General features: G+C 40.1%; 1 protein-coding gene across 31 annotated transcripts in view; it reads right to left on the bottom strand.

Annotated features, from left to right (window-relative positions):
• The window catches only part of LOC147032534 (uncharacterized), a 166,928-nt gene that overhangs the window by 101,498 nt on the left and 37,433 nt on the right, over window positions 1-27,997 (bottom strand). For 7 of the 31 annotated variants that reach the window (XR_015055214.1, XR_015055207.1, XR_015055208.1 and 4 more), the window contains exon 3: window positions 1,389-1,477. The exons of the other annotated variants lie outside the window; for them this stretch is intronic. Coding sequence is in view for 1 of the 7 variants with exons in the window: in XM_085870255.1 (XP_085726381.1) it covers window positions 1,389-1,465 (77 nt within the window). In the remaining 6 variants the exon portion in view is untranslated. The remainder of the gene's footprint in view (window positions 1-1,388; window positions 1,478-27,997) is intronic. 31 annotated transcript variants of the gene reach the window in all.

Genomic DNA, 27,997 nt, shown 5'->3' with positions numbered 1-27,997 from the left:
AGAGGAGGGGGGAGAGAGGGGGGAGAGAGAGGGGGCGTCACAATTCTTCTTCTTCTTCGTTTGATATGACGTCACATTTGACGCTGGGGACCTGAGTATGTTTCCCAGGTGTTTCCCAAGTTATGGCCATTTATGATACGGTTGGTCTGATCTAATTGAAACAATGCCCCAATGCAGTCGTCGTTTACGAGAGTGAAGGAACGAAGCTGCACATACTGGCACGCACCTACGGGCATGCACCAATGGGCCCGCACTAATATATATATATATATATATATATACATATACATTAATTATTGAGTTTGAATTATTATTGAATAATTATTGAAGCAATTATTGAGTTTGAATCTCTGGTGGCAATGGCATGGGACAGATCACTGCATGGGAAATATATATATATATATACTGAACAAAAATATAAACGCACCAACCTAAATATCTAAGTCAAGATTGCCATTATGGGAAAATGGTCAAACCGATGATATGTTTGAGCAATGGTTCCTTTGTTTTGCTCAAGACAGATGTTCCCATTGAAATTGACCACTCTGAGTGTGTGGACTCACACGTTGAGTAATCCTTCCCATGAGCACCATGGGGCTTGACAGAGTGATGGTCAGTGAGCGTGACCAGGACACAAACACTCCCTATAGCTTGCCCTATAAAAGGCCTCCCCAAAATGTGGACTGGTGCCAAATGTCAACATGCCACAGATGTCACAAATCTTGAGGGAGCGCGCCATTGGCATGCTGAATGCTGGGACGTCAGTACGGGCCGTTGCAGCACACTTCAATGTCCACCACTCCACCATTAGCCGCCTGAGAACGCGCCTCAGAGAGACTGGAAGCACCGTGAACCGCCCACATGCCCGGCGACCACGTGTGACCACCGCCGGTCAGGATCGTCACATGAGGCTGCAACATCTCCGGGATCGACTCCGACCGGCCACGAGCACTGCCGATGAGACTGTCGGGCTGCATAACAGGCGCATTTCAGCCCAGACGGTGCGTAACCGCTTGAGGGAGGCCAACACCCGCTACTGACTTTGTGAACTCTGACAGTGACACCTCAGTTGTGTCGGCTGTTGTAGCGCAAAGACTGTCGCCAGAATTCTCAAGGAACTCTTTGAAATTTAATGCTCAATTGTCATGGATTCTATAACCAAATTGTTGTGAAGATTTAGTATTAATGAGTTCGAGGTAAAATAGTAACAATCGCTTGGTGCGTTTATATTTTTGTTCAGTATATACATACATATACACATACACATACACATACATACCTTTAAAGTTCCGAGAAAGCATAGATCTATGATTGACTTTTTCTTTTCACTACATGGGGAGTTTGTCCTGTTGACATTTAATGTGTGTTTGAAAAATGTGCATGCTCACTCTGTTGCGGATGGAAGTACAGCGATATTGTCGGCAAAACATTGTAAGAGAAGAAACTGACCCCAAGGACAAGCCATGCAGCAGTTGCCCTGTCAATAAATTGACACCAGAAAACAAGCACTGAGTGAAAAGAGCTCATTCAAAATGATCATTTGCAGAAGCAAGTATGCATTCAATCTTGTTTTGGCACATTTTGCAGAAGGAGTAAATTTGTAACATACCCCGAGAGGGTGCAAAAAGGTCTATGAAATATTATATGCCTGTGTACATAAAGCATCCATCTTATCTTCATGCATTTCCATTTTTACTATTCAATTAATGCGATTGCCAATGCCAATAAAAGCTAACATCATTCGCAACTCTGTTCTGATGATCTGAACATTTAATACATCACAATTAAAAGTTCTCCCACCACCTCACACGTGATCAAATCAAAGTTTTTTTTTTCTTGTGAAATGTCTTTCGAAATAGCTTCCAGTGAGTTCCTTCAGGTTTAGTCATAATACCAGAAAAAAAACACAGGGTTAAAATCAGATATTGACATCTTTTTCCATTCTGAGAATATGTGTCAACATGGGGTCATTGATCTGAAATTATTCTAAGAATAGGCAAACTTGATATTTTGAAATAAAATCACTTTTGTCATGAATATACTAGTTGCAGGTGGTAATGATCTTTTGGTAAAAAAAAAAAAAAATATATATATATATATAAATATCCTCTCTCTCTCAATCTCTAGGATTATTTTCAATAGAATACACAAAGGAAATTTCCTCTGCAGTATTTTCCAAACAAAACCACATTCCACTGCAACTTCAAAATAAGTTGCATTTGATGAAATTGAATGAAATTTGGTTTGGAGGAATAATTTATTTAACTTACTGTTTGTTTATCATACGTTTGCATTCGATTGCGGTTTGCAAGGTTATAAATTAGATTCAGAAGATAGTTTCAGTTAATTTCGCCATCAGATAACCCAGCCATGCCCAAATGATAAAACTGTGTTTGACAATGCGTCCAAACCAAGAAGAGTATTTTCCTGCTTCGTTACCATTATCGAGACTTCACGTTCACTTAATTCCTGAAGCTTGGTATTATAATGGCTCCACATATTGCCACCTGCTCCCCGGCCTTTTTGTAAGCTCTGGCAACAGTGATAAATCTCAAACTCCATCACAGGCATCCTCTGCTGCCATACCCATCTGGCCCAGATTCGCCACTCAGTAAAACCTGCCCTTTATAGTATGAATAGTGACCAGATGCTGTGTTTCTCGAGCTGGCAGGCTCTGATCTTAGGGAGGACCGTGGCTTCTTCTTGTCTGCTCCAAAAATGGTGCTTCGAAATGAAGGTGTCATCGGTATGTTGGAATGCAGGTGATGATAGTGGTTCCATGGGTAGTGTCATGTGTGCAGTGACCTGTACCATACCAACAGCCACTAAAGCTTCAAACTCATTAAACAGACAAGGTCCCACTTCGCCGATTTAAATTCATCGCATTTCATCATGATGTCACACCTGCATGCCTTTGGCAATGAATGGTACACAATTAGGTGGATAAATTGAATATTTTTCAAGTCATGGCTTGGACATTGATTGGATGCTACTTTTTTTGGTTGTTGAGAAAATCAAATTCCATGGTTGTTGTACATTGCTTTGCTTACTGCTGGATATGACTAAATAAACTTAGTTGGAATCACCTGTCAGGGAAATTCTTTTATTTCCTTTTTCATTTCTCCATTTTAAAAATATCAACCTCATGAGAAATGCAACCCAATTCGATGTCAAATGCAGGCATTTTATAACTCTTTTATTTATGTATAGGCATAAAGGTCTGAAAGAGTAGAACAGCAGGGGGCATAGGGTCAACTCACAATGTGGGGTGAAAGGGAAGTAAGAAGACGAGAATGTCAGATGCATCACAGCATGAATGAGAAGTAGGAAGACAATAATGTCAGATGCACCATAGCATAAGAGGAGTTGCAGGTGAAAGGAGGTGGTTGTGGGGGGGGGGGGCAGGCTTTCAGCAGCTATGGAAAAGGTCAGCTCACATAGAAATGGGCAAAGTAATGAGTTGGGGAGCGGTGAGCAGTAGATTTGAAAGCTTGAAAAAAAAGAAGCACAAGTTAACATACTCGGGCACACGGTTCCACATGTGAAAGGAAGTAGGGGGGGAGGGGTGAGGGGTGATTGAGTGGAGGTGAGCTTTAAGCTTACACTTAGGGATAGTATCAAGATAAGGTATTTTGGTAGAACACATGTGACCTGGAGGGGAACAGGCTATCATTACTGTATCTCAACTTATTGTTTATCTGAAAGTCATTTTAATCTATAATTTAGCAATGGATTTATCTGTATTATGACAAATTATTAGACTTATTCACGACAAGGAGCTAAATCTTTTCTTATCCGTTGCCACATGTTTATTATTTTGACACTATTCAAGTCGAAATGTCAGAATGGTTCGAAGAATGAATTGACTGTGCAAAAGCAGGAAGTTTGTTCTTGGTGTCACAGTTTCCATGTTATCCTTTGCTGAACTTCACTCATGACTAACCTACGCAACTTGTGTGTTAAGAATGCACAACTCAAAAATGGAAGGAAAGAGGACTGTAAATAGTTGGCGGATGAAGAGGTATCAACATTAATAATATTGTGAATACTCCAATCTTTTAGATCTTGATGGATTACAGAATGTGATCCAATGAGCTTGGCCTGTAGTATGATGGTGTCAAACTGGTGTGAATGATTACCTTTTAAGAAAAAGCACAAGGACGTGTTATGAGTTTCTAACATAGCCGTTCATCTGCCATTGAAAGTGACCCAACCTAATATTAGGCCTTTATATCGTTGGATGGTGCATCTGTGTGCGCTGGATAAGGCCATCTAAATTAGGATCATCATAAGCGAGACACCAAATTTCATGACATCCTGGTGTCTGTGGGATCATCACATGAGAGGATGTGGAAATTAAATGCAAATTCTCATGTCAAAATTCAAGCCCATTGTACTTTTTTAACAATGGCACACACATGGAAAACAAAGGAATTTTGTTACAGAACTTGTTTACTTTCCAAAGGTGTTGCATTAATATTTTTACAAATAACTTTTTGTGGTCATCTACGTTTATTCAAAGCCAAGGTTAGATAGAGTTCGATTTTGGCAATGATTGTGCATTGTATAAAAAAAAAATACTTTGTCCATTGGTGTGTTTTGATAATTTCTCTGAACGTATCTAATCAAATTTCTTCTTGATGCAATGCTCCGAATCTCTTTTGAATTGAGACATGACATTAATGATTGTATAATGTTTCAATGAATGACTTGAATTACCTTTTGTAAAAAACAAATGAAGCAGACTTCCTTTTGCCCCATGAAGTATGATATGATAAAAATTGGCAAGCTCACATGACCCTCACACTCTGCTTTTGATGCAGCGATGTGGACATCTCTCCTCGACTAATGACTCATTTTGGTCCTTTCAATGCATGACTCGAGGCTTGTGGAAGAGCTGAATGACAGATGATAGAACGTCAACAGACTGACAGAGGGGCAGAGAAGAAGTGGATGAGAAGAACCCGAGACACCACAGTTGAGAGGTTTATCCACTCATTAGGTCATTGATGTGTAAGTGTAGTAAAATCCATTTGATGTCTTCCCCACCCCCCCCCCCCCCCCCAACCATTTTTCCCCTCTTCATCGTATTATTCCTTTGATTCTTTTAACTTTTGACTTTTATTCCTTACATGCTATTTTACTCTTCCTTTGATCTTCTTTCTTTCTCTCTCTCTCTCTCTCTCTCTCTCTCTCTCTCTCTCTCTCTCTCTCTCTCTCTCTCTCTCTCTCTCTCTCTCTCTCTCTCTCTCTGTCTGTCTCTCTCTCTCTCTCTCTCTCTCTCTCTCTCTCTTTTAATCACCCGACTTCCTGGCTGACAGGATAAGTCAAGAGTAACTTTTTTGTTTTGCCTTGTCTAGTATGGGTTCAATTCTAGAATTGCAAATTCACTATTATGACACTTTTTAAGTATAGATTCCATAATTAAATGTGTTAACATGATAAACACAAGGGTTTATTCTTTTCTTGTTTCTTCCGACATTGCTATCTCTCCTTCAACCCAATACCGACAAAGGATTCAAACCAATACCTATAATATGGAAGTGAAAGGCCTGAGAGGGGCCGTGTATGTGTGAACTGATCAAGGACTGATACTAACATTTTATTCATAGCATTTTCCCCATGAATTGTTTTAATAACCCTTAAATGTCATTAAAGAGTTCATGATTCTGGCACCACTTAATAAGCCATTACGTTTCCTTTAAGCATAACTCCATGGATTCAATTAAACATTTTACTTATCTTCTAATACTGTATCCAAATATATATATATATATATATATATATATATATATATATATATATATATATATATATATATATATATATATATATATATACAAAGAGAGAGAGAGGAGATATACTGAATTATACATAAACTGCGGTGCATCGTACCGTACTTGCAAACAATAAATATGAGTCTTACATACAGTGCCTCTAGAAAGTCTACACCCCCTTTCGTAATTTTCACCTTTTGTTGCCATATCGCCTGGAATTAAGTTGCATTGAATCAGACTTTTCCACCTTTATTTACACATCATAACCCACAACTTCCAAGTGAAAAACAAATTCTACAAATTTCAGAAAATTAATTAAAAATATAAAATGAGAATATTTTGGTTGGATAAGTGTCCATCCCACCCCCCCCCACCCCCTATTATAGCAATTGTAAATTAGCTCTGGTGTAACCAATTACCTTCAAAATCACACCAAGTTATTTGGCCTCCACTTATGTTAAATTGTATTGATTCTGATTATTTCAGAATAAAATCAGCTTTTCCTGTATGTTTCCTGTGGAAATGAATTTTACAGCAAAGACTCAACCATGAGGACCAAGGAGCTTTCAAAAGACCTCCGGGATAAAGGTGTGGAAAGGCACAGATCTGGGGATGGGTATAAAAATATTTCAAAGGCTTTGAATATCCCTTGGAGTACAGTCAATACAATAATTAAGAAGTGGAAGGCATATGATACCACCAAGACACTGCGTCAATCAGGCCATCCTCCAAACTGGATGACCAAGCAAAGAGGATTTTGAAAGAGGGTGTAGACTTTCTATAGGCACTGTATTTGATAAAGTGGATTGTGCTTGTATTCTGCAAGCAGCTAAATGAATCAAGAATGAGTGGACAAGAATGAGCTCTTTATTTAAGAGTTTAAAGATATAGTAATCAGTCAAAATTATAAAAATGACACTATTGGTTCCACTCGGTGGTGTGTGTTTCTATCTACGCTGTCGCTGATGACTCGCCAATCAGTGATGAAACTGGTCTGGTGGCTGAGGGGGACGTGTAGCATTGGGATTCTCATGCATGTTCTACATGTGAATGTTCTGCAGTTGTAGAGGAACTCCAGTAGAGTTTGAAACAGCAAAGGGATTCACTTTTGTAGCTTTTCTTGGTTGCTTTACGCAGCTTTCTTCAGCTGGAAGAGCATGGGAGGAGTCAATTTATTGATAATCCCAGCCAATTGGGGTATATCGTAAGATGAGAGCTGATTCTTCATTCCCTCCACTAATGGGTGAGAGGTGTGATTGGGTCTTGTTATTTATGTTAACTGTTATTGCTCGTTAAGTATATTTATGAAATTTTAAAATTATTATTTTTGCCACACGTATTCGATTATCATGTGTTCATAATATCTACACTTCCAAAAAAAAAAAAAATGCTGGAAACAGTTTGTGAAATTCTGTCCAGTAAATAACCAGAAATTATTGAAGTAAGCAACACCAGTTATATTAATGTGAACGAGCCAAACCCACGTTCCGCGCGAAGTTTGTAAAGTGAGGGCTCATTAGGACGTCAACATATCCAGTGTTCACAATGTGATTTATCGAATTTTTTAATATACAATGTTTCTTGTTACATTTTTTGTATCAAATGCACCTTCTGAGGTAGTCAGCATGTGCAGAAGAGGGTTTTACATTGCAGACGCTGTTTTCTAGGAGTGGAATTATGCCTCTCAGCGGTGACGGTGTGTCGACGACAGATGTAGTGCCGTCAGCGAATGACCAATGATGTCATGATGTCATTATTCCTCTCAGCGGTGACGTCACACGTCGCCATGCAAACGAATGTAAAAATTTGAAAATCGCCAAAAATTCCCAAACCTGTCCGTCTGGCACGATCTCACATAGCCTATGCTGTACACTAGACCACAGAGCACCCGCATGCCGAAAGTGGCGACAATTCGTCCGGCAGTTTCGGAGGAGATACGTCCACAAAATATGGCTTAGCGTATTAATTTAATAATTATAAGAAACCCCAATAAAAGTTACAAATTAGTAAATGTGTGAAATTAGTTTTTATCAGTTTGTTTCCTTGCTTGAAAGTCTATGAGTGGGTTCAGATTGGCACCAATGAAGCCATTTTCAACATAACAGCATGTGAAGACCCAAACTCTGTGAGAAGAAGGCAACAATACGAGTAAAATAGCAAAAAATATGGAGATCTTCTACAATAGTGTGAGGTACTGAACACTCTGCAATGCCTGAAAAAAACTGGCTCCGTACAAGATAAGAAAATGCAAGGAAAACCCAGAAAAATCTCCCCAAGGCAAGATAAGCACTTGAAGTAGCTAAACTTACATGACATAAGAAAATCATGTTAGCAGGAAATCCTCTACCCTCTCCATGCTCTGCCCCCCCCCCCCGGCCACTCCCTCATCGTGAAACTGTCAAAATCCAGAACCACTGCTCACATCCTCATTTATTCCTCTCTTTTCTCACTGGTGGAACCACCTTCACACTCTCTTTGATCTCTTTCTTTTCTCCTGGTCTTCAAGCCAGCTGTTCACCACCATCTCAGGCGGTGTTCACCACACCCATCCAAAGCCATGATCTTTTATACGCTGATTAAACCACCATACCACTCACAAAATTTGGCTTATGTATCCATTTTGTCCACCCTTTTCATTCTCCCCAAACCCTGATCCTTACCTGCATCCCTTGTTTGTCCATCTCCGTCTACCTTCTCTCTACGCCCTGCTATTGGCATTTCCCCTTTCTCTTGCTGTTTGCTTTGTTATGTTGTGTCCTGTGCTGTTCTGTGTCCTTGCTCTTCCACGAGCCTAAACCATGTCTAAAAAAAAAATGCAATGAGAGCAGGCCTGAACATTAACATCTTGTCCAGAATTGTGCGTAGAAGACTGATTGCAGTTGGTATCCATGGCAGAGTTGCAGCAAAGAAACCACTGCTGAGAACACAGAATAAGGTGAAAAGACTGAAATTCATAAGGCAACACCAAGATTCAGCAACTGAAAGATGAATTGGGTTCTCTGCTCTGATGAATCAACATTTGAAACTTTTGGATGAGACACCAGTTCGTTATGACACAATTTTGCAGCATCCTGTTAAACACAGGGGAGGCTGTTTGGGTTGTAACTTAGCTTTTTGTGTTGGGAAATTTGTTAAAATCAACAAGACACTAACAAAAGAGAAGTACAAGCAGATACTGCAGCACCATGTAGTTTCTCATGGAAATCATTTAATAGGAAAAGGATTTATTTTCAAACAAGATCATGATCCAAAAAGACACCTCCAATGGTAGTAAAACAGTATTTGGAGAACAAGGTTACAGCTGGTATGCTCCACATATGTGGCCACACCAGAGTGCGGACATAAGTTCCATCAAGGACATATAGGAACACCTGAAAGCAGAGATCAAGAGGAACCCAACTAACCTTTCAGAATTGTGGAATGTACTGAACGATATTTGGCATAATATCCCTGTATAAGTGCTTCAGTCGTTTAGAGGAATTGTGCATAAAATAGTGATGGCACTCAAGAAGGCAAAGGGCGGACACACAAAATAACAAAATTTTGGCTGATACCATAAAATGACACTGTTCTTGTTATTTACTTACGCACGTTGTTTCACGTGTATTTATAAAGGATGTTAATTTACAACAATAAACACATGAGACTGTTATCACTGATTATAATTTGATGAATTCAACCAAAAGTGTGAATATCATTGGAAAAACCCAAACTTTTGCACAGTACCACACACACGCACACACACGCGCACGCACGCACGCACGCATGCACACACACACACTAAATGAGCAATCCGGCTCAATTGGAGTCTGTGAAAAACTTAGAAATGCCCCTGCAAAATGCAGTGCCAGCTCCTATGCTGCAAACTACAGTATCAGTCAGCCGACATTAATGACCAGCCCACCCTTTGGGAAAATACATTATAGCAAAGATAATCAAGTGTACTTCAGCTCCAAGACCAACAAGATGCAACTTGGCCCAAGACCAAGACCAATAGACTGTTAAAGAAAGCTGATAAAACAAATACAGATGCAACTTGGCCCAAAAGCCAAGGCTCATTTTGGTATAAAAAACACGAGTCCTCGTCCACATGCTCAGAATGGATAGTCATAGTGTCACCGTTTGAGGACTTCTGTGGAGAGGACCCTTTTTTACATCGAAAAAGTAATAAAAAAATAAAATCATTCTAACAAAGCTCAGGACGTGTACTTTGGTACGAAGACCAAGTTATACAGTCCAACAAAGCTTGGCAAACTAAATTACACATGCACCCTGGCCCGAATGCCAATGCACATCGTCAAACAAACACCTACATCACAGCTCACAGGCCCAGAATGCATGTCATTCCATCAACATTGTCACTGAGGAAACCACTGAACAGAGTAAAGTCCCCATCAGGAGATAAGCTGGCAGGCTGTCCATTGAGGGTGAACAATCACCTTTTAGCTGGAATGGTGAATCCTGTTCCAACATCAGCACGTGCGACAAGGATCCTGCCCAACAATGGCGAGGACCAACAATGGGACATTTATCCTGTTTAGTTACCTGTTAATTGAAATCTTAGAATTACTAAATTACATCAAAGGGCAAGGTAAGCAGAATGATACTGTGATCGGTGGTGAGCATCTGACACTACTTTATGCAGTGGCAGTTGTGTGTTTTTCACAATATGGAGTGTGTGATGGAGAGTACGGTCGTACTCCATATCGAGGGATGTTAAGGGAAATATATATATATATATATATATATATATATATATATATATATATATATATATATATATATATATATATATATATATATATATGTAAAGCAGGATACGCTTACGCATTGGAAGCAATAATGGACCGTGCTTCCCCATTGTCTCAGGTCGCTCACCTGGATTTGTTTTTTCATTGATTTATCTTCGTTTTTATTTTTTTTTCATTACCTCTGCCACCGAAAGTGAAGGAGCTTATGTTTTCACCTCTCTCTCTCTCTCTCTCTCTCTCTCTCTCTCTCTCTCTCTCTCTCTCTCTCTCTCTCTCTCTCTGTTTGTTGGGTTGCCGAAATAGGTGACCCTTATTGTCAGTAATTCTGTCTGTTTGTTTGGATGTTTGTTCGTTTGTAATCAGCATAATTGGTAGTAAACGTGGGCGGATTTTGACCAAACTCGGGTGGTAGGTACATCTTATGACCTTGTGCTTTGGAAATTGTGATGGTTGCTAGGGACGCTTTGGTTCCCTAGCAACAACCGAAAAACCTTCAAAATCAGTACCGTTCACGCGAAATCAATTCCGAAAGCCATTATCCCACATAGGGTTATGAAATTTGGCACGAATGATCTAAAGGTGATGCTCTATCAAATATATTCCGGTTTTTGTGATATATGGAATACTTTACCCGCAGCGCCCCCTACAATTAGGGTATGCGCGAAAATTGGCGAAAATTGAAGGCCCCCTAGCGACCAGGTGAGTCCATCGATTCGAATGAAACTTTGCAGGTTCATGGTACTCAATGAGTACTACAACTTTGCCTCAGGACACATTGTCCGATTTCGTTTAGGTCAGGGGTCAAAGGTCAATTTGTGCAAAAATCGATAATATGCGAGAGCTGGAGGTGCCTTCGCGCCAAATGCTACTCCTCCTAGGGTTATGGTCGAATGGTCATGAAAATTCACACTAATCATGTGGAATACATTGTGCACAAACGATTGAGCCGGATTTTCGATTTAGATCATTGTTCACCCACAGCACCCCCTCGAACTTTGGGGATTTCCGATTTCAAACCGCATTTTCGGTACTTTTCATTCAAATTGATACCGAGTAGTTATCAGTAGATGGAACTGGATGAGATTTGATATGCATAATCTTAAGGTGATTCCCTATCCGATATATGACATCCATTTTGCTCTATATCTTATAGTTTCCATGCTCAGCGACCCATCGCCACCTACCGGCGTGTTTGTCTGTTTGTCTCTCTGTGTGCAAGATATCTTAAAAAGTTATGGACGGATCCAGATGAAATTTTGTGAACAGGTTGGGTGTGTGACATAAACGAACTGATTATATTTTAGTGAAGATCCGGATCAGGATCCGACTGCTGGAATTTTTAAAGTGATTCTTTACCACGGCGAGATCGGGTGAAAAATGATATAGAGCAAGATATCTCAAAAAGTTTTGGACGGATTCGGATGAAACTTAGTAGACACGTTGAGTGCATGACAATAAAGACTTGATTCAACTACGGTGAAGATCCAAATCCGAATTTTGATCCGATAATTTTTTAAATGGTTCCTCACCATTGAGAGATCGGGCTAAACAAATATATGAGCACGATATCTCAAAAAGTTGTGGACATATTCGGACGAAACTTGGTGGCAGGTTGGGTGTGTGACCATGACGAATTGACTCAATCTCGTATCCAGAATCTGGATCTGGATATGAGAATTGTTTAAATTTGAAAGTAATTCTTCACTATTGAGAGATTGGGTCAAAAACGACGATATAGGATGATATTTCAAAAATGTATTGAGCCTGATATGTTCTCATGGATCAGGCATTATATGGCTGAGGAATGCAATCTACCGAGTGCCCTTCTAGTTTACTTATATTTTCATTTGCAGATGCTTCTTTAGGTTCTGTGATTTTTTTTTCCTGGTGTGTTGGCTTCGATGTCCATCAGCATGTAAAATTTCAGCTTTCTACGTTCAGTTCAGTACCGAACTTCAATATTGGTGTGTCAGTGAATCAGTGGTGAGAACAAGCTTTATGTCTAATAAATATGAAGCTCTTTCTAACCAGTGACTGACTCACTCACTCACTCATTGGCTCACTGATATTAAAGATTGGTACCTTCCGGGTGACTTAGAAAGCTGAAATTTTGTGTGCTGATGGACATCAAAGTCAGTACACCGGAAAGATTCACTGAATCGTCGGACAGCACCCAGAAATGAAAATATAAATAAATGAAAAAAAAATGAAACAAATGCAGGTGAGTGACCTGAAACAATGTGGAAGCACGGTAATTTTGTATGCTGACGGACATCGAAGCCGATACACCAGAAAAAATCACAGAACCATCGGAAAGCATCTGGAAATGAAAATATAAATAAATGAAAAAAAAATAATGAAAATAAATTAATTAAAAAAATCAAATGCATGTGAGCGACCCGAGAAAATGGGGGTAGTACAGTTACATTGGTAGCCTTTCTTGGTTGCTTTATGCAGCCTCTTCAGCGAGAAGAGAATGGGAGGAGTCGATTTAGTTACATAATCCTAGTCTCCTGGGATTAGTTGATGAGATGAGAGCTGATTGGTTATTCCCTCCAATCACAGGTGAGAGATGTGGGTAGGTCTTTCTTTATAATGTATATGTTGACTGATTTTGACATTCGCACATGGTACATGCTTGGGAGCCTCTTTGGATTGCATTTCTGTCTGCGCTGTCGCTGATGATTCGCGAAAAAGTGATAAAACGGGTCCGGCAGCTGAGGGGGTGTGTAGCATTGGGATTCTCATGTGTGTACTATTTGTGAATGTCTTTACAGCTGCGGAGGAACTCTGGGAAGGGTTTGATATAGTAAAGGGCTTACCTTGGTCACCTTTCTAGGTTGCTTTATGCAGCTTCTTTTGCTAGAAGAGCATGGGAGGTGTTGATTTATATATATATATATATATATATATATATATATATATATATATATATATATATATATATATATATATACTGATATCAACAGCATATGATTGACAATGTTGATATCATATCAGTAATAGCCACTATCACTCCATTTTATAGTGTGTGTGTGTGTGTGTGTGTGTGTGTGTGTGTGTGTGTGTGTGTGTGTGTGTGTGTGTGTGAAGGCCAGTTTGAAGACCCTGAGGGAACATTTCTGGGCACCCACTCGCAGACAAATTGGTTCGAGCAGAAACCCATTTTCTTAACCTCCCAAATAGTTTCATTGACAGCCCAATTGCACAACTGGGTTGGCAATGGCAGCATAAAGGTATGCAACGTCACCTTATAATTTTGTATCTGGGGTTTAAATTTCCCACTCAGCTGTAAGTTGTCACCCTTTTGTTTTGCATTTATGGTAATGCATTAATAAGTGCACTGTCTATCTGCAGATGTTAAGTCGGAGGACACATTTGCCAGCGCTAGTTACGTGCTGGCCGGTGTTAAATATCCCATGGTGTCTTTGCTGAAATTTAAGAGAGTTATTGCCAACACCCTGGTCAAATTCCAGATTCATGCCTAAAAGTGCAGTCATAAAATGATGTGATCCTCTTGGACATCCTTTGACACAAGTTACATTATTTGCTATCTCAGAGTGTGATTGTTGTCTGATTCAGCATCTCATGCACTCTAAACAAATTCACGTTCGCAGGTTGTTGACATGCCACAAGTGAAAGCCCATCTTCAGCCACAAAAGGAAACCATGAATTGCACCAAAAAAGTAAACATGTGACATCACCTTGATTACAAACAAATAATCTAAAATAAGCACACAAAACACAGATTAATCAATAATCAACACTAATCACTAATTATAATGATATTGGCCAGCAACAGGAGAAAAAAGACAGGAGGGAAGAAATTGAATCAAGTGTCGGAGGAAGGATTAAGAAATAAGATAGGTCAGGCGTGGTAGAAAGGGCACGAAGAATGAGATCGGAGGAGGATTGAATACAGGGAAAAGCACTTTCGAGGAGAGATGACCAAGACTGCTTGCAAAGCTTGCGCAGCGGAGAAAGTTGAAACTTTGGCACAGTTGAAGCATGATGGGGGTATCAGCATTGTACAAAACGGTGCAGTCATCTCAGGAAGAAGAGCAGTTAAGGCAATGGAGGTACTCAAACAAAAACCTCAGTCGCAGCCCGGTCTCATCTAAATAATGCTGGACCCCTATGGGTGCCAAATCCAGGTGAGGGAAATGTGGCTCTATTGGCAGCATGTAAAATGATGCGGTCAAACCACAGACTTGTGAAGAGTGACAGAAGCATCATTAAACCAACACCGTCACTTTTAGTCTCGTCCATGACAAAGAGCAAGCCAGTATGTCCGCGGCTGCCAGAGGAACCAACACTGAAAACAAAATGCGACTCTTGTCCTTTCAATTATCTTCTCTGTCTTGATTGTACTGCTGTATCTGCCTCAGTGCTCAACCTTCAACACCTACGATTGAAAAATCTCTCCAACTCCATTGCCACTTTGACTGTATTTCTTCAACTCAGCTGCCAATTGTTGCCTGCACACCTATTAAATTGCATCTATCCTTGCTCCACACACAGTATCTGTGTAAATGAAGCTCCAAACCATAGTATAAAAGGCAGGTTAACGTCGACGTAGCAAGGAATATCAGGGAAAATAATAAGGTATCATTGGAGCATTAAAATTGGTGTAGGACTGATTAGAGACAGTAAAGAGAGAGTGGCATGATCGTGAGATGGGGGATGTTCCAAATGATTACATCAACATTTACAAAGCAAAGTTTGGGGATTATATCAAATCCATCACTGCCTTTACCGGTAGAAAACGTTAGACGTTTGGTAAGTGTAAAATAACGTTTGGTAATAAAACAAAATAAAACTCCAGGATAACACAGCTTGTATCGAATTATGACAGGAGAAATAGTACAGGATTGAAAGACAGCAAACGAGGTTCCAATATTTAAGAAAGGGGAAAATCAGAGAGCAGGAAATTGTTGGCCTGCAAGTATAACTTCTGTAGTAGGAAATGTATTCAAAACCATAATTATGGACTTTGTGAGACAGGATTGTGAAAGATTTAGTGTGATTAGGGATAGTCAGCATTTATGAAAGTGAAATAACATAGGATTAATATTTTTCTATTAATTAATATATTTGTATATTATACCATAGTCGGTGGTCTCATGGTTAGAGTGTCTGCTTTGAGATTGAGATTGCGAGGTTTGTGCTTCAAACCCTGTCCAAGTCATACTGAAGACTTTAATAGTGTGTGCTGCTTCCTTGCTTGATGCTCAGCATTAAAAAGGATAGAGCACAGACAAACAACACAAAAATCACCAGTATAACCCTTACCAAAAAACTGCTTTGGTAGTAACAACACTCTTTAACGAGTATGGTACATGAAATAAAATCAAAAATATATTATATCAAGAAATCTATACAGCACTGTCAGACCGAGACGTGCACAGACCCTGTGTATTTGCGGCTGAGTGTATGTGATGTGACCTGATACTACATTTGTGGAACTGTGCGTGGTGTTTTCGTGTTTTCGCAGTTTTTCGTGGACATATTCACGTTTTTTTCAGGTTTTCGCAGTTTTTTGTGGGCATATTCACGTTTTTGTTTTTCAGGTTTTCACGGACATATTCACGTTTTTGTTTTTCAGGTTTCACGGACATATTCACGTTTTTTCAAGTTTTCGCAGTTTTTTTTGTGGGCATATTCATGTTGTTTTTTTTCAGGTTTTCACGGGCATATTCACGTTTTTCTTTTTCAGGTTTTCACGGGCATATTCACGTTTTTTTCAGGTTTTCACAGTTTTTTCGTGGGCATATTCAAGTTTATGATTTTCAGGTTTTCACAGGCATATTCACCTTTTATTATTTTTTTTCAGATTTTCGCAGTTTTCCATGGGCATATTCACGTTTTTGTTTTTCAGGTTTCATCGGCATATTCACGTTTTTTTCAGGTTTTCACAGTTTTTCGTGGGCATATTCACGTTTTTTTCAGATTTTCACGGGCATATTCACGTTTTTTTTTTCAGATTTTCACGGGCATATTCAAGTTTATGTTTTTCAGGTTTCACGGGCATATTCACCTTTTATTATTTTTTTTTCAGATTTTCGCAGTTTTCCATCGGCATATTCACGTTTTTTTTTCAGATTTTGGAGTTTTTCACGGGCATATTCACGTTTTTTTCAGGTTTTCACAGTTTTTTCGTGGGCATATTCAAGTTTATGATTTTCAGGTTTTCACGGGCATATTCACCTTTTATTATTTTTTTTTCAGATTTTCGCAGTTTTCCATGGGCATATTCACGTTTTTGTTTTTCAGGTTTCATCGGCATATTCACGTTTTTTTCAGGTTTTCACAGTTTTTCGTGGGCATATTCACGTTTTTTTCAGATTTTCACGGGCATATTCACGTTTTTTTTCAGATTTTCACGGGCATATTCAAGTTTATGTTTTTCAGGTTTCACGGGCATATTCACCTTTTATTATTTTTTTCAGATTTTCGCAGTTTTCCATCGGCATATTCACGTTTTTTTTTCAGATTTTGCAGTTTTTCACGGGCATATTCACGTTTTTCTTTTTCAGGTTTTCACGGGCATATTCACGTTTTTTTCAGGTTTTCACAGTTTTTCATGGGCATATTCAAGTTTATGATTTTCAGGTTTTCACGGGCATATTCACCTTTTCTTATTTTTTTTCAGATTTTCGCAGTTTTCCATGGGCATATTCACGTTTTTGTTTTTCAGGTTTCATCGGCATATTCACGTTTTTTTCAGGTTTTCACAGTTTTTCGTGGGCATATTCACGTTTTTTTCAGATTTTCACGGGCATATTCACGGTTTTTTTTTCAGATTTTCACGGGCATATTCAAGTTTATGTTTTTCAGGTTTCACGGGCATATTCACCTTTTATTATTTTTTTCAGATTTTCGCAGTTTTCCATCGGCATATTCACGTTTTTTTCAGGTTTTCACAGTTTTCCATCGGCATATTCACGTTTTTTTTCAGATTTTGCAGTTTTTCACGGGCATATTCACATTTTTTTTTCAAGTTTTCGCAGTTTTTCGTGGGAGTATTCATGGTTTTTTTTACTTTTTTTCACAGGATTTTTGATTTTCCCTGATGAATCATGAACTGCAGGGAACCTATCCCATTATTCCCATTGAAACAATGCCCCAGTATTCATGGATTAGACATTCAGGGTTTTTACCAGGAACGTATCTCCTGCAAATAGAGAGGTCTGACTGCAATGAAAGCACCGTTTGTCTGTCTGACACCATTTTTCTCAGAGAAGGCTGAACGGATCAGCGTCAAACTTTCAGTTTCATCCGTGAGTACTGGGGAGCGCTTTAAGCAAAAAAAATGTTTTTTTTTAAAAAAATTATGAACAAAAAAAGTTGGATGTTTTTTTTTTCGTTCTATAGTGCCTAAGCCTTTGTAGCTTCGTGAAATGCAACATTAAAATTTAAAAAAAACCACAAAAAAACAGACAGAGCAATACGGGGCAATGGCCGGGTACTCCTAAATAAACTTAGCTTGTACTAAATAAACCATCCCACCCTATTATCTATAATAATAATAAGTGTGTGTGTGTGTGTGTGTGTGTGTGTGTGTGTGCCTCCTCTATAACTCCAAACCCATGAAACTTTACAGCCTAAAACTTTGCATACAAAGGAAGGGAACTCCAAGGAAGTGCAAGAGTGAAAATTGTGTTTGGGTTAATTAAAACACACCTTTTGAAGATAATTAACGGCCTTATTTAATTATATCCATTATCATGCACATCCTGATACATCTTGACTTGGAAGAGGCCACAACGATTTCTTAACGATAAAGTTTTATTTTTTTAACTTTCCTCACTCATCATTGAATGCCTCATCCACATGCCTACAAATCAATGGGTGCATTGCAATGCTTATAAATGTCCGGAGATGCTAGCATTTGTGGCTTTATTTCATTTCTGCACATGCCATAACCATGAGAATCTCTTAAACAAAGCCAGATTACAACAAGGACAAATGTGTCCAAGAGCCGCGTCCTCAAGGTTTTGTCTTCACCAGAAGAAGTAGAACAAGAAGAGAAAGAAGAAGAAGAAAAAACAATAACAACTTCCTTTATTTCGTCACGTGCCTTGATTGAGCCAATAGCGACACCCGTCATGGACGATTGTCGTTCATGACGAGAAAATAATGTATTTACGAAATTACAATACATTAAATGGAATAATCTTTAAATAGTAACGTGAACTTTTCGAAACTTTAAAGCAAATGTCCGAATATATTTAAAAGTTGATGATAGATGCTCTCAAAAGGCACCCTCAATGCGAGGATGTGTACAGGTGTTTAGTATTTAAGGAGATCCGGATCCTGTATATAAAAGAGCTGAGTGCTAAAGGTTTAAGAAGAAGAAGAAGAAGAAGAAGAAGAAGAAGAAGAAGAAGAAGAAGAAGAAGAAGAAGAAGAAGAAGAAGACGAAGAAGACGACGACCGAGCTCTCTTTGAGCCACGTTCGCTACGCAAGATGCGGCGAAAAATTAAACTTCAGAATTGAAGTTCGCAGCCGTTCTGAGAGCTAAAAAAGGGTTTCATACCATCCAATCCAATGAATACAATATAATCCATCCCCCTATATCAATACAATATATAATCCATCTCACCTCATTAATGCAACATAATCCATCCCACCCCATCAATACAATATAATCCATCCCAATTTATTAATACAATATAATCCATCCCACCCGATTAATACAATGTAATCCATCCCACCCTATTAATACAATGTAATCCACCCCACCCTATTAATACAATATAAACCATCCCACCCTATTAATACAATGTAATCCATCCCACCCTATTAATACAATATAATCCATCCCACCCAATCAATACAATATAATCCATCCCACCCTATTAATACAATATAATCCATCCCACCCTATTAATACAATATAATCCATCCCACCCAATCAATACAATATAATCCATCGCACCCTATTAATACAATATAATCCATCCCACCCAATCAATACAATATAATCCATCCCACCCTATTAATACAATATAATCCATCCCACCCTATTAATACAATATAATCCATCCCACCCAATCAATACAATATAATCCATCCCACCCTATTAATACAATATAATCCATCCCACCGAATGAATACAATATAATCCATCCCACCCTATCAATACAATATAATCCATCCCACCCTATCAATACAATATAATCCATCCCATCCTATTAATACAATATAATTCATCCCACCCTATTAATACAATATAATCCATCCCACCGAATGAATACAATATAATCCATCCCATCCTATTAATACAATATAATTCATCCCACCCTATTAATACAATATAATCCATCCCACCCTATTAATACAATATAATCCATCCCACCCTATTCTTGTAAACCCAATTCCTTAGTGGATGTAGCGAAGTGTTTTAAGTCCTTCATAAAAATAGAAGAAAAATAAATTTCTTCAAAATGCCAACAGGATTAGAAGAGCACCGTATAACGCCAGGTACTCCTGCTTGCTCATAAAAATTTAGAATGAAATCGTTAATTAAAATCATGATAAATCATTTAAAATTATTTAATTATTTAGAAAACTATAACAGGCAAGGAGTTCAGCAATTCCTGCAACTTTGAGCATAAACATCCTCGGCTCATACCACAAACAGGGGACAATGAACCTGATGCACCGTTTCGCCACAACAACCAACTGCTAACAGCCACAATTTTTATTTCCACTGCTTTGATGCTAAGAGATGGAAAGGAAGACCTCAGTGAGTTTGCGAATAAAGCATCAGACCCTAGAGAATCATTCTTCATGTTCTCCAAAACGCACCGGTGACACTGGGTGTTTTACAAATCAGGAAAAACCTAAATACATAACCAACTTTTTTCCTTTCCTCCACTATTAATACAGCAGGACGTTGATTTGTGAAACTGGCTGCGGTGCCATACAGAGAGCAATTTAGCGCTATTGAAATTATTCGATATTACATTGTTGCACAAATTTACCGGAAGGCAGTGCTCACTTCATGGCATTTTGAACACGCTGTAAATGACGAATGTGAAGATTTATGGTTGTGGCACAGCAGTGCAACCACTCGCTTGGAGCCTCGGGCTTTTCAAGTCTCCCGCATGAGGGCAACGAGAAACCAATGACATGTTAGGTCGGCCATCGGTTGTGCAAATAATTGTTTTTTCTAACAATATTGGCATTACTCTCATAATCGCCATCGTGATATTTGACTCCACATCCTTTTGGTCGTGGATATAATTTTGCCATGATGGAAAAAAAGACATGATCACTGCTCAATTTCCTGATGAACTAAATTTAAGAATTTCCAGCTGTGTGTCTGTGTCTGTGTGTGAGATAGGTATACAATATATATATATATATATATATATATATATATATATATATCATATAAATATTTTCTTTCAAGTGTTTGTTTGCTATCCTTACATGGCCAAACCTTAGCACCTGGAGGTCCAAGATTTTGGGTGCAGGTATTTCACAATCTGGGCAAGGCTTTGAGCTACCGCATGTTGTCTCTGACATCTGTTTTGAGGACACCAAAGGCCGCAATAAAGTGTATATTGGGATGTGGTCCCTGACCAAGGAATGGGGTTGGAGATCATTTACTCAGGTGAAAATTCAGGCAAAAGGTAACCACCATGTGGCCAATAACCCCAAATAAGCTTCTCAACGTCCAACATGTCACGAAACCTCACCCAGCCCAGGAAAATCGCAACCAGCCTGAGCAGCACCAGGTATCCAACTATGGGCAATGCCATTTAGCCACTGCATATATATATATATATATATATATATATATATATATATATATATATATATATATATATATATATATATATACACATACATATATGATCCATGTATGAGTAGTTAGCCCATCTTGATGTGATTAAGTCAGGAAACATAGCTGAAAAATTGTCTGTTTAATTGTGCACCATATGGAGGGTGATGTGTTGTCATTAATAGGGTTTAAGGTAAGGAATCATACATATAACCTCTTGTATGTCCCACCAGATGAGGTATCGAGATGAGGCCCTGGTGGAACAGAGAGAAGGGCTGAGCTTGGATCACCACCCGAGAAGGGTGGAGCTTTTCATCACCTCCCAAGAGGCAGAGTTATGGGTGCCTCGGAAGGGGTGGAGTTCGTCTTTCCTGAGGGACAGTGTTTTCGTTGCCATAAGAGGGCAGAGATAGAGACCTCTCATGAGAGCTAAGAGTTTTTGAATGTCTCTGAGGACAGTGGAGATTACACCAAGAGGTTGAGAGCAGTTGGTGTATGACCTCAAGGAGGAACCTGCCTTTTTACCATGGTCCTGCCTCTGTCTGCCTTCCTGCCTTCTCATGGCCCTGCTCGATAGTCTGCTCCCAATTTTGTCATGCCTGCTGCTTGTTCCTCTCCATGCCCGTGTGCTTTGTCATCCTGTCTGTGGACCTGCTCCTCCTCATCCACCAGCAGAGCTAATGTCTCATCCAGTTTTTCTCTTCCCCCATCTCTGTATATGATTGAATCAGGTGTATGGTGCCATTGGTTCCATCATCTCATCTATATATTACTAAAACTCTCATCTTGTATACATGTATGAATGTATGTATGTTCCCGAAATACAGCCAAAACAGTACACGATAGCACAAAAAATTTCGGCCCACCTTACTCACCGTTCTCATGCGGTGTGCAGTATCAAGTTTTGTTCAAATCGGGCAACGAAAAAATTATTTAAAAATCAATTCCTGATTCAGTCAAGTACTCTTCGGGAGTATTTGATCATTGCAAACAACCTGAACGGTCTAGTTCGCTGGAGCTATCTTTTTATTTATTTATTTATTGTTTTAAATGTTTTTTTTTTATCAACCACTGTCACAACGGGAATCCAACGGGTTCACGGGTCATCTAGTTGTATATAAATATTTATTTATCAATTCCGTGTTCCCCCTTTCTTCCCCACCTCAACCCGTTGTCATCTGCACAGTTGCAATCATCATCCCCTGTTATTTGTACGGGAAATAAACCCATTGGTTTTGAAACAGATAAGAGCCTCATGTCCTTCTTGCAATTTCTGCACGTGCGAAGCCGCCATTGTCCGAGCGTAGTCTAAGGAAGTAAAAGTCAGTTCAGTCCATCTGTCCAGCGTCGGTCTTAATCAGTGTGCGCATGACAATATATATGCTCAAATTACACCCCCCCTCCCCTCAACCCACGATTGTCATCTCCTTGTAGGATTGGTGGCTGAGTAAGGTTTTTGACACAACTCTTTCACAAACAGACTGACAACCCCTGATACTCAACTGGATACTTGGCCTCAAATGTAAGCTTTATGCTCACCTACTTTTAATTTTGGTTATTTTCTTTTTTTTTTGTAAAAAATAAAATTAGTTGGCTGACTGATATGTAACCTTGTTTCAGGAGGAGAGCAACTAAAAGAGCAAAACAGAAATCAAAGTCCTTAATTTTAACCAACTCAGCATGGTCACAAATAAACGATTTGGCAATATGTCATCCTGACGAGCCAATAGTAAGGTAGAAATCGGGATCAGCGGCTTTGTCTTCATTTATTTATGACCATAAATTACCATCATCAAAGACCTGAGTGTCACACTGATGCTATCCGAGCTTGGAGGTGATGTGTTGGTGTAAATTATGCATATGACGTCCACATCATGCCGTATTCAGGGTCAGAGTTGCTCTTCTTGTTTAATTTATCCCTCCTGACTGCAACCTCACCTTGTAACTGGTGATGAGCAGGGTAGAGACAATGTGTTTGTTTTTTTGGAGACTTTGTTGAGGCTCATATAGGAGCTAACACGCAGAACATATAACAAAGGGAGAAGGAAACAAGATGGGCTGGAGAGAGAAGCACAACAACAGTTGGGAACAGAAACATTAGGAGATCTGTGGAAGAGAGAGGGATTGGAGCGGGGTCGATGGGGTAAACAAGGTGGACACTACAGGAACTTTCAGGATGGAAAACGGAATATGAAGAAGGTGGGTTTGGGGTGGATTAATGGGGGTAGAAAACATCAAAGTTTTGTATGGGGGAAGATATGAGATGGTGGTGAACATCTGTTTTGAAGAGCTGGAGGGGAAGAGAGTGTGGGAGTTTGTTCCAGAGGCAGGAGGAAAACGAGGAATGAAGGAGAGAAGGTGAGCAGTGATTTTTGATTTTTGCAGTTTCACCAGAAGGGAGTTACTGGCGGACCTTGAGCGCCCTGAAGAAGTAGTGGGGGGACAGAGCACAGAGAGAAGGGGGGGGGCAAGGCCAGAGAGAAGTGGGTAGAAAACAGAAAGACCACCGACCTGCCTGATCTGCAATGATGCAACCAGTGTTTGTGTGGCAGACGACGCTTGTTGCTGATGGGTCATGCAGTACTTGCTGTTATGGGACTCGACGTGTGCCTTGCTACCTCATCAAGTTCATGGGTTAAAATAAATAAATGTATACAGTGTATAGATGCAGTATACTGATTCTGATTTACCATACTCTTTACAAAGCATCGGTGCTGATGAAGCAGTTTCATGCCATTGCCTTCCCGGGTATATATTATATATTTTCTCGGGTCTTGGTTGGGGGGGGGGGTGGGGAACTGGCACTCAGCAACGAAATTACTTCTTTCCAAGGATGATGATGATAATGAAATAAAAATGCTGAATTTGAATGTCACACATTCAGTTATCCACCATCATTAACCCTCCCCAGGCCCACCAATTTCTGGGTTTCCAGGTTATTGGGTCTATTCTTGTACCTCATTTCCCCATTTTTGTTCCATTTTATAATATACAGATAAAGTTTGATGTTAGCTTAATGGTAAAAGTGGCTAGCTTAAGATCTTCGGGTTTGAGCCCTTGTCAGCCGTTAAATACCACTAGGTGGGTTGACTCAGGCTGTCATCCCTCTGAGGTCAGAAACATGAGTACCAGCTTACTGGAAGCAGGGCGCATGCAGCAGTAGCACCGCCATGCGCCCAGAAATGATGCAACCAGCAGCTAGGCTGCATACCAAATTTAAAAAAAATATATATATATATATGCAGTTGAGGCTCATGGAGGAGCCAGAACAGAGCGAGAAGGACAAAATACTGTCGACAGATACTTCGAAGATAAGGGATGTGAGGAAGAATGAGGACGACGGGGGACACAGGGTGTGGGCAAGATGGATACAGAAGCAAACTATCAGGAAGGAAAATAGGAAAGTTGAAATGAGGTAGTTTGGGGAGGTTTCATGGGGGTAGGAAAGACCATGGTTTTGTATGGGGGGGGGGAGTGATCTGAGATGCTGATGAAGAGCTGTCTCGACAACCTGGAGGTAAAGATGAGATTGAAGAAAGTGTGGAAGTTGATTCCACAGGCGGGAAAAAAGCAGCAATGAATGAGTAGAAATTTCTCCTTCTTCCTCAGTTTTCCCTTTCACCGCTATGATTGAGAGTTTGCGTCTATAATCCAGCTCGATCACACCCTTTGTCTTCCCCCAACTCCTCCACCACCATGCTCTCATTCTTCCCCATGTTCTTTCCTCCTGGAAGTCTTTGCCACGACTTTGTATACAAAAAATGAAAACATTCTCGCAAACATTATCATGTAGTGCAGTGGTACTCCATACAGAGGGATGATATGGGGATAAAAGATGGACGCCCATTCAAATGTGGACACAATTATATACCCATAAACTCCTTTAAATGAAGTAAGAGTTGAGGCCGAGTTTTCTTTTGTCCTGAACAGAAGATTTTTTTCGAGCGACAATGACTCATTGATGTAAAAACCTGAGTAAACGACAGAATAGCCACATCGTCATCATGGAGCGTGGATTTGAAATTGGAGGCATTCTGTTGACACGAAACCTGAGTTGGGAAACACTCGGACCTTGTTCTCTGTATCCAGGCCATCCTTTTTTTTTTCTTTTTTTTTTCATTTTTGGAAGCAATCTCACACAAGGGTATTCTGCCGAAATTAATTTTGATGCCAAGTCTGGAATTTTTTTTTTCTTTTTCACAGCAGTCAGTCTGAAACCCTGATGCAGTAATTTTAATTGTGTTGTAAAACAACATGGTCTGCAAGGCCTAAACTACTGCAGAAGTCCAATTATGGATTAATGGCTGATTCGTACTTTGGAACTAACTGCTGAGAATTAAAGGAGACAGCCACTGAAACAATAGTTCAGGCCGACTATCGATCAACTGCGTTAATAATGCCACCATTAAATGTGGTCGGCAGCGGGTTCAAAGCGACGAGACGTGATATGCTAAAAGTCAGCACACAAACTAATGAGATTCCACTTTCTCAGGGTTCAAAATATATTTTGCAGCAGAATAGATCCAATCAGCAGGAATCTTTGGCAATTTATTTGGAGCGCTCTCGCCTCTCGCCCACCGCGAGGGTAGATCCGTGCCTCTGCCTCCAACTGAAGGACGGACGAGGAGGCACTGCAGGTCAGGATGCTAATAAGTTGGCAAATTACCACATTAATTACAAGAACAAAAAGCACTAATGAACTATTTTCACCTCAATTACCTAACACTTTGTTAGTGCCCTTCATGGAACTTTCCCTGATGAATTGTCACTCAGAGACTCGGCTCAAACGCACCCCCTCGCTCCTGTCGCCCTTTCCCTAAATCATCCATCTTATTATGCTGAAGTCGCTCCTGCTGCGGTGGGATTTGGTAATTCACGTTGCCGGTGGCAGGCGACCATTACCTGTTACAGTCGGAGCTGCCACGGTTCGACGGTGTTGCCGAACCGTGCAGATACGACGTTTAAAGCACCATTGGCCTCTCAATCGCCTGGAAAATGAAACTACCACCGAGGAAGAGAAAATCCTCTTGAATCTATGTCTCGGCTTAGAGCGTGGGCCTAGCAGGTTTCAAATTGACTGGAGTCGACCGAAGCTCAAATTCAGAGATTCTTTTCAACTTGAACATAGTGACTGGAAGCTAATCTCCCACGAAGCGCTTTTTCAAGAAAAAAAAAACACTTAACGTGGCTTAGCACGAGTCGCAGGGCGAGAACCAGTCCTTTCGATCCACAAGCCAGGCGTCCGAGGCTACTTTGTTTTTGTGGATGTTTACGGCTCGCTTCGGCCTGCGGTGGGATGCAAGTCTCTGTCATCAAAGTCATTACTCCAGTTGAACCTGTGAGTTGCCAGACACAGCATCTGTTTTACGCACGAAAAGCTTATTACCACTGGGTCAATAACCTCTTCCTGCCACTGATAAACAAAGGATTTTCACCAGTTCATGTACGTTCTTGTGCTCCCTAATTCCAAGGTAAGGCCGTTCAACAAATTTATGGATTCCGAAGGTTTTGTGGTGTGTCAAAAGTACGACGAGGGTAGGCCGAAGGGGAGAGGAGAGGAATTGTGGTTCGGCGAGGGTCGCCATAGCAACTTTGTCAGTATGAATGGATTACACCGACCCATGATTGACACGCTAACAATGCAATTAGTCTGGGAAATTAAAAAATCTGAAAAGATTAGCAAACAGCTCACAGCTTATGGTCACATTATTAAACAAAATAGATAAGGTCCGTAATGACTTGGCACTGTCTGATTGACTGGATTACGGGCTGACCTTCCCTCCAAAGTGGCAATCACAGCAGGAAAATCACAAAGAGAAACAGTTCTGCTTTGGGCCCAGGAATTGCTGCCACAACAAATGTCACAGGAAACGGCGTGACCGTGCCGAACATGTTGCCTGACTGCAAATCTCTGCAACCCATTGGTGTTGGATGACACTTTCCTTTTATTTAAAGGGATAGGAAGGAGAAAAACCTCCACGTACCAGCACCATGAAACAAGAGCCAAAAAAAAATAAAAAATGGCAGCATCCATTGTTTAGATGCACCTGCAAACGTTCATACGAACAAGCAGTGTTGGCTAATTTGAAAGCGAGGACTTGCTGATGAACGGTTTGGTTTCACAGTTGGAAGAAGAACACAGTGCTGGGGTTGTTTTTGGTGATTGAGAAGTGCTTACGAATGTCGCATCCCACAATGCATTCAATTACAAGGAACTTTTTCGCAGGAGGAGGCCATTAGGCCTATCAAGCCTGTGCAGTGGTTGCCAACCTCTGCTTGTTTTTTCCACGCTGTATCCTTGTAAATGCTGAGCACCGAGCAAGGAAGCAGCACGTTCCATTTTATAAAGTCTTTGGTATGTCTTGGTTGGGTTCTTCCGACCTCCCAGACTCAGAGCAGACACTTTCACCATTACGTCTGTTTAAAAAAAACTATATTGTGTTTTTCAACTAGACCAAAGCGCCCGACAGCAAGTCTCATGAGGTTTTGTGTCGTGGAGGCTGCGGGTGGGAGGGAGGGTAATGGTGACCCTTTGTGCAGAGAAACATCTCGTATGGATTATACTACAAGGGTTATATGATGCGATGAAAGACTGGGGTTATGTATGGAGAAAAGAGGAGAAAAAAATTCGATTAAAAGGGAGTCTGGCAAGTCTGTGCCACATCACGATTAC

This window comes from Eptatretus burgeri, chromosome 2 (genome assembly GCF_056783735.1).
Source record: "Eptatretus burgeri isolate ZD-2024b chromosome 2, Ebu_testis_v1, whole genome shotgun sequence".
NCBI classification, from domain to species: domain Eukaryota; kingdom Metazoa; phylum Chordata; class Myxini; order Myxiniformes; family Myxinidae; genus Eptatretus; species Eptatretus burgeri.
Note: the sequence above shows the minus strand (reverse complement) of the source record. Positions and strands in the feature narration are given on the sequence as shown.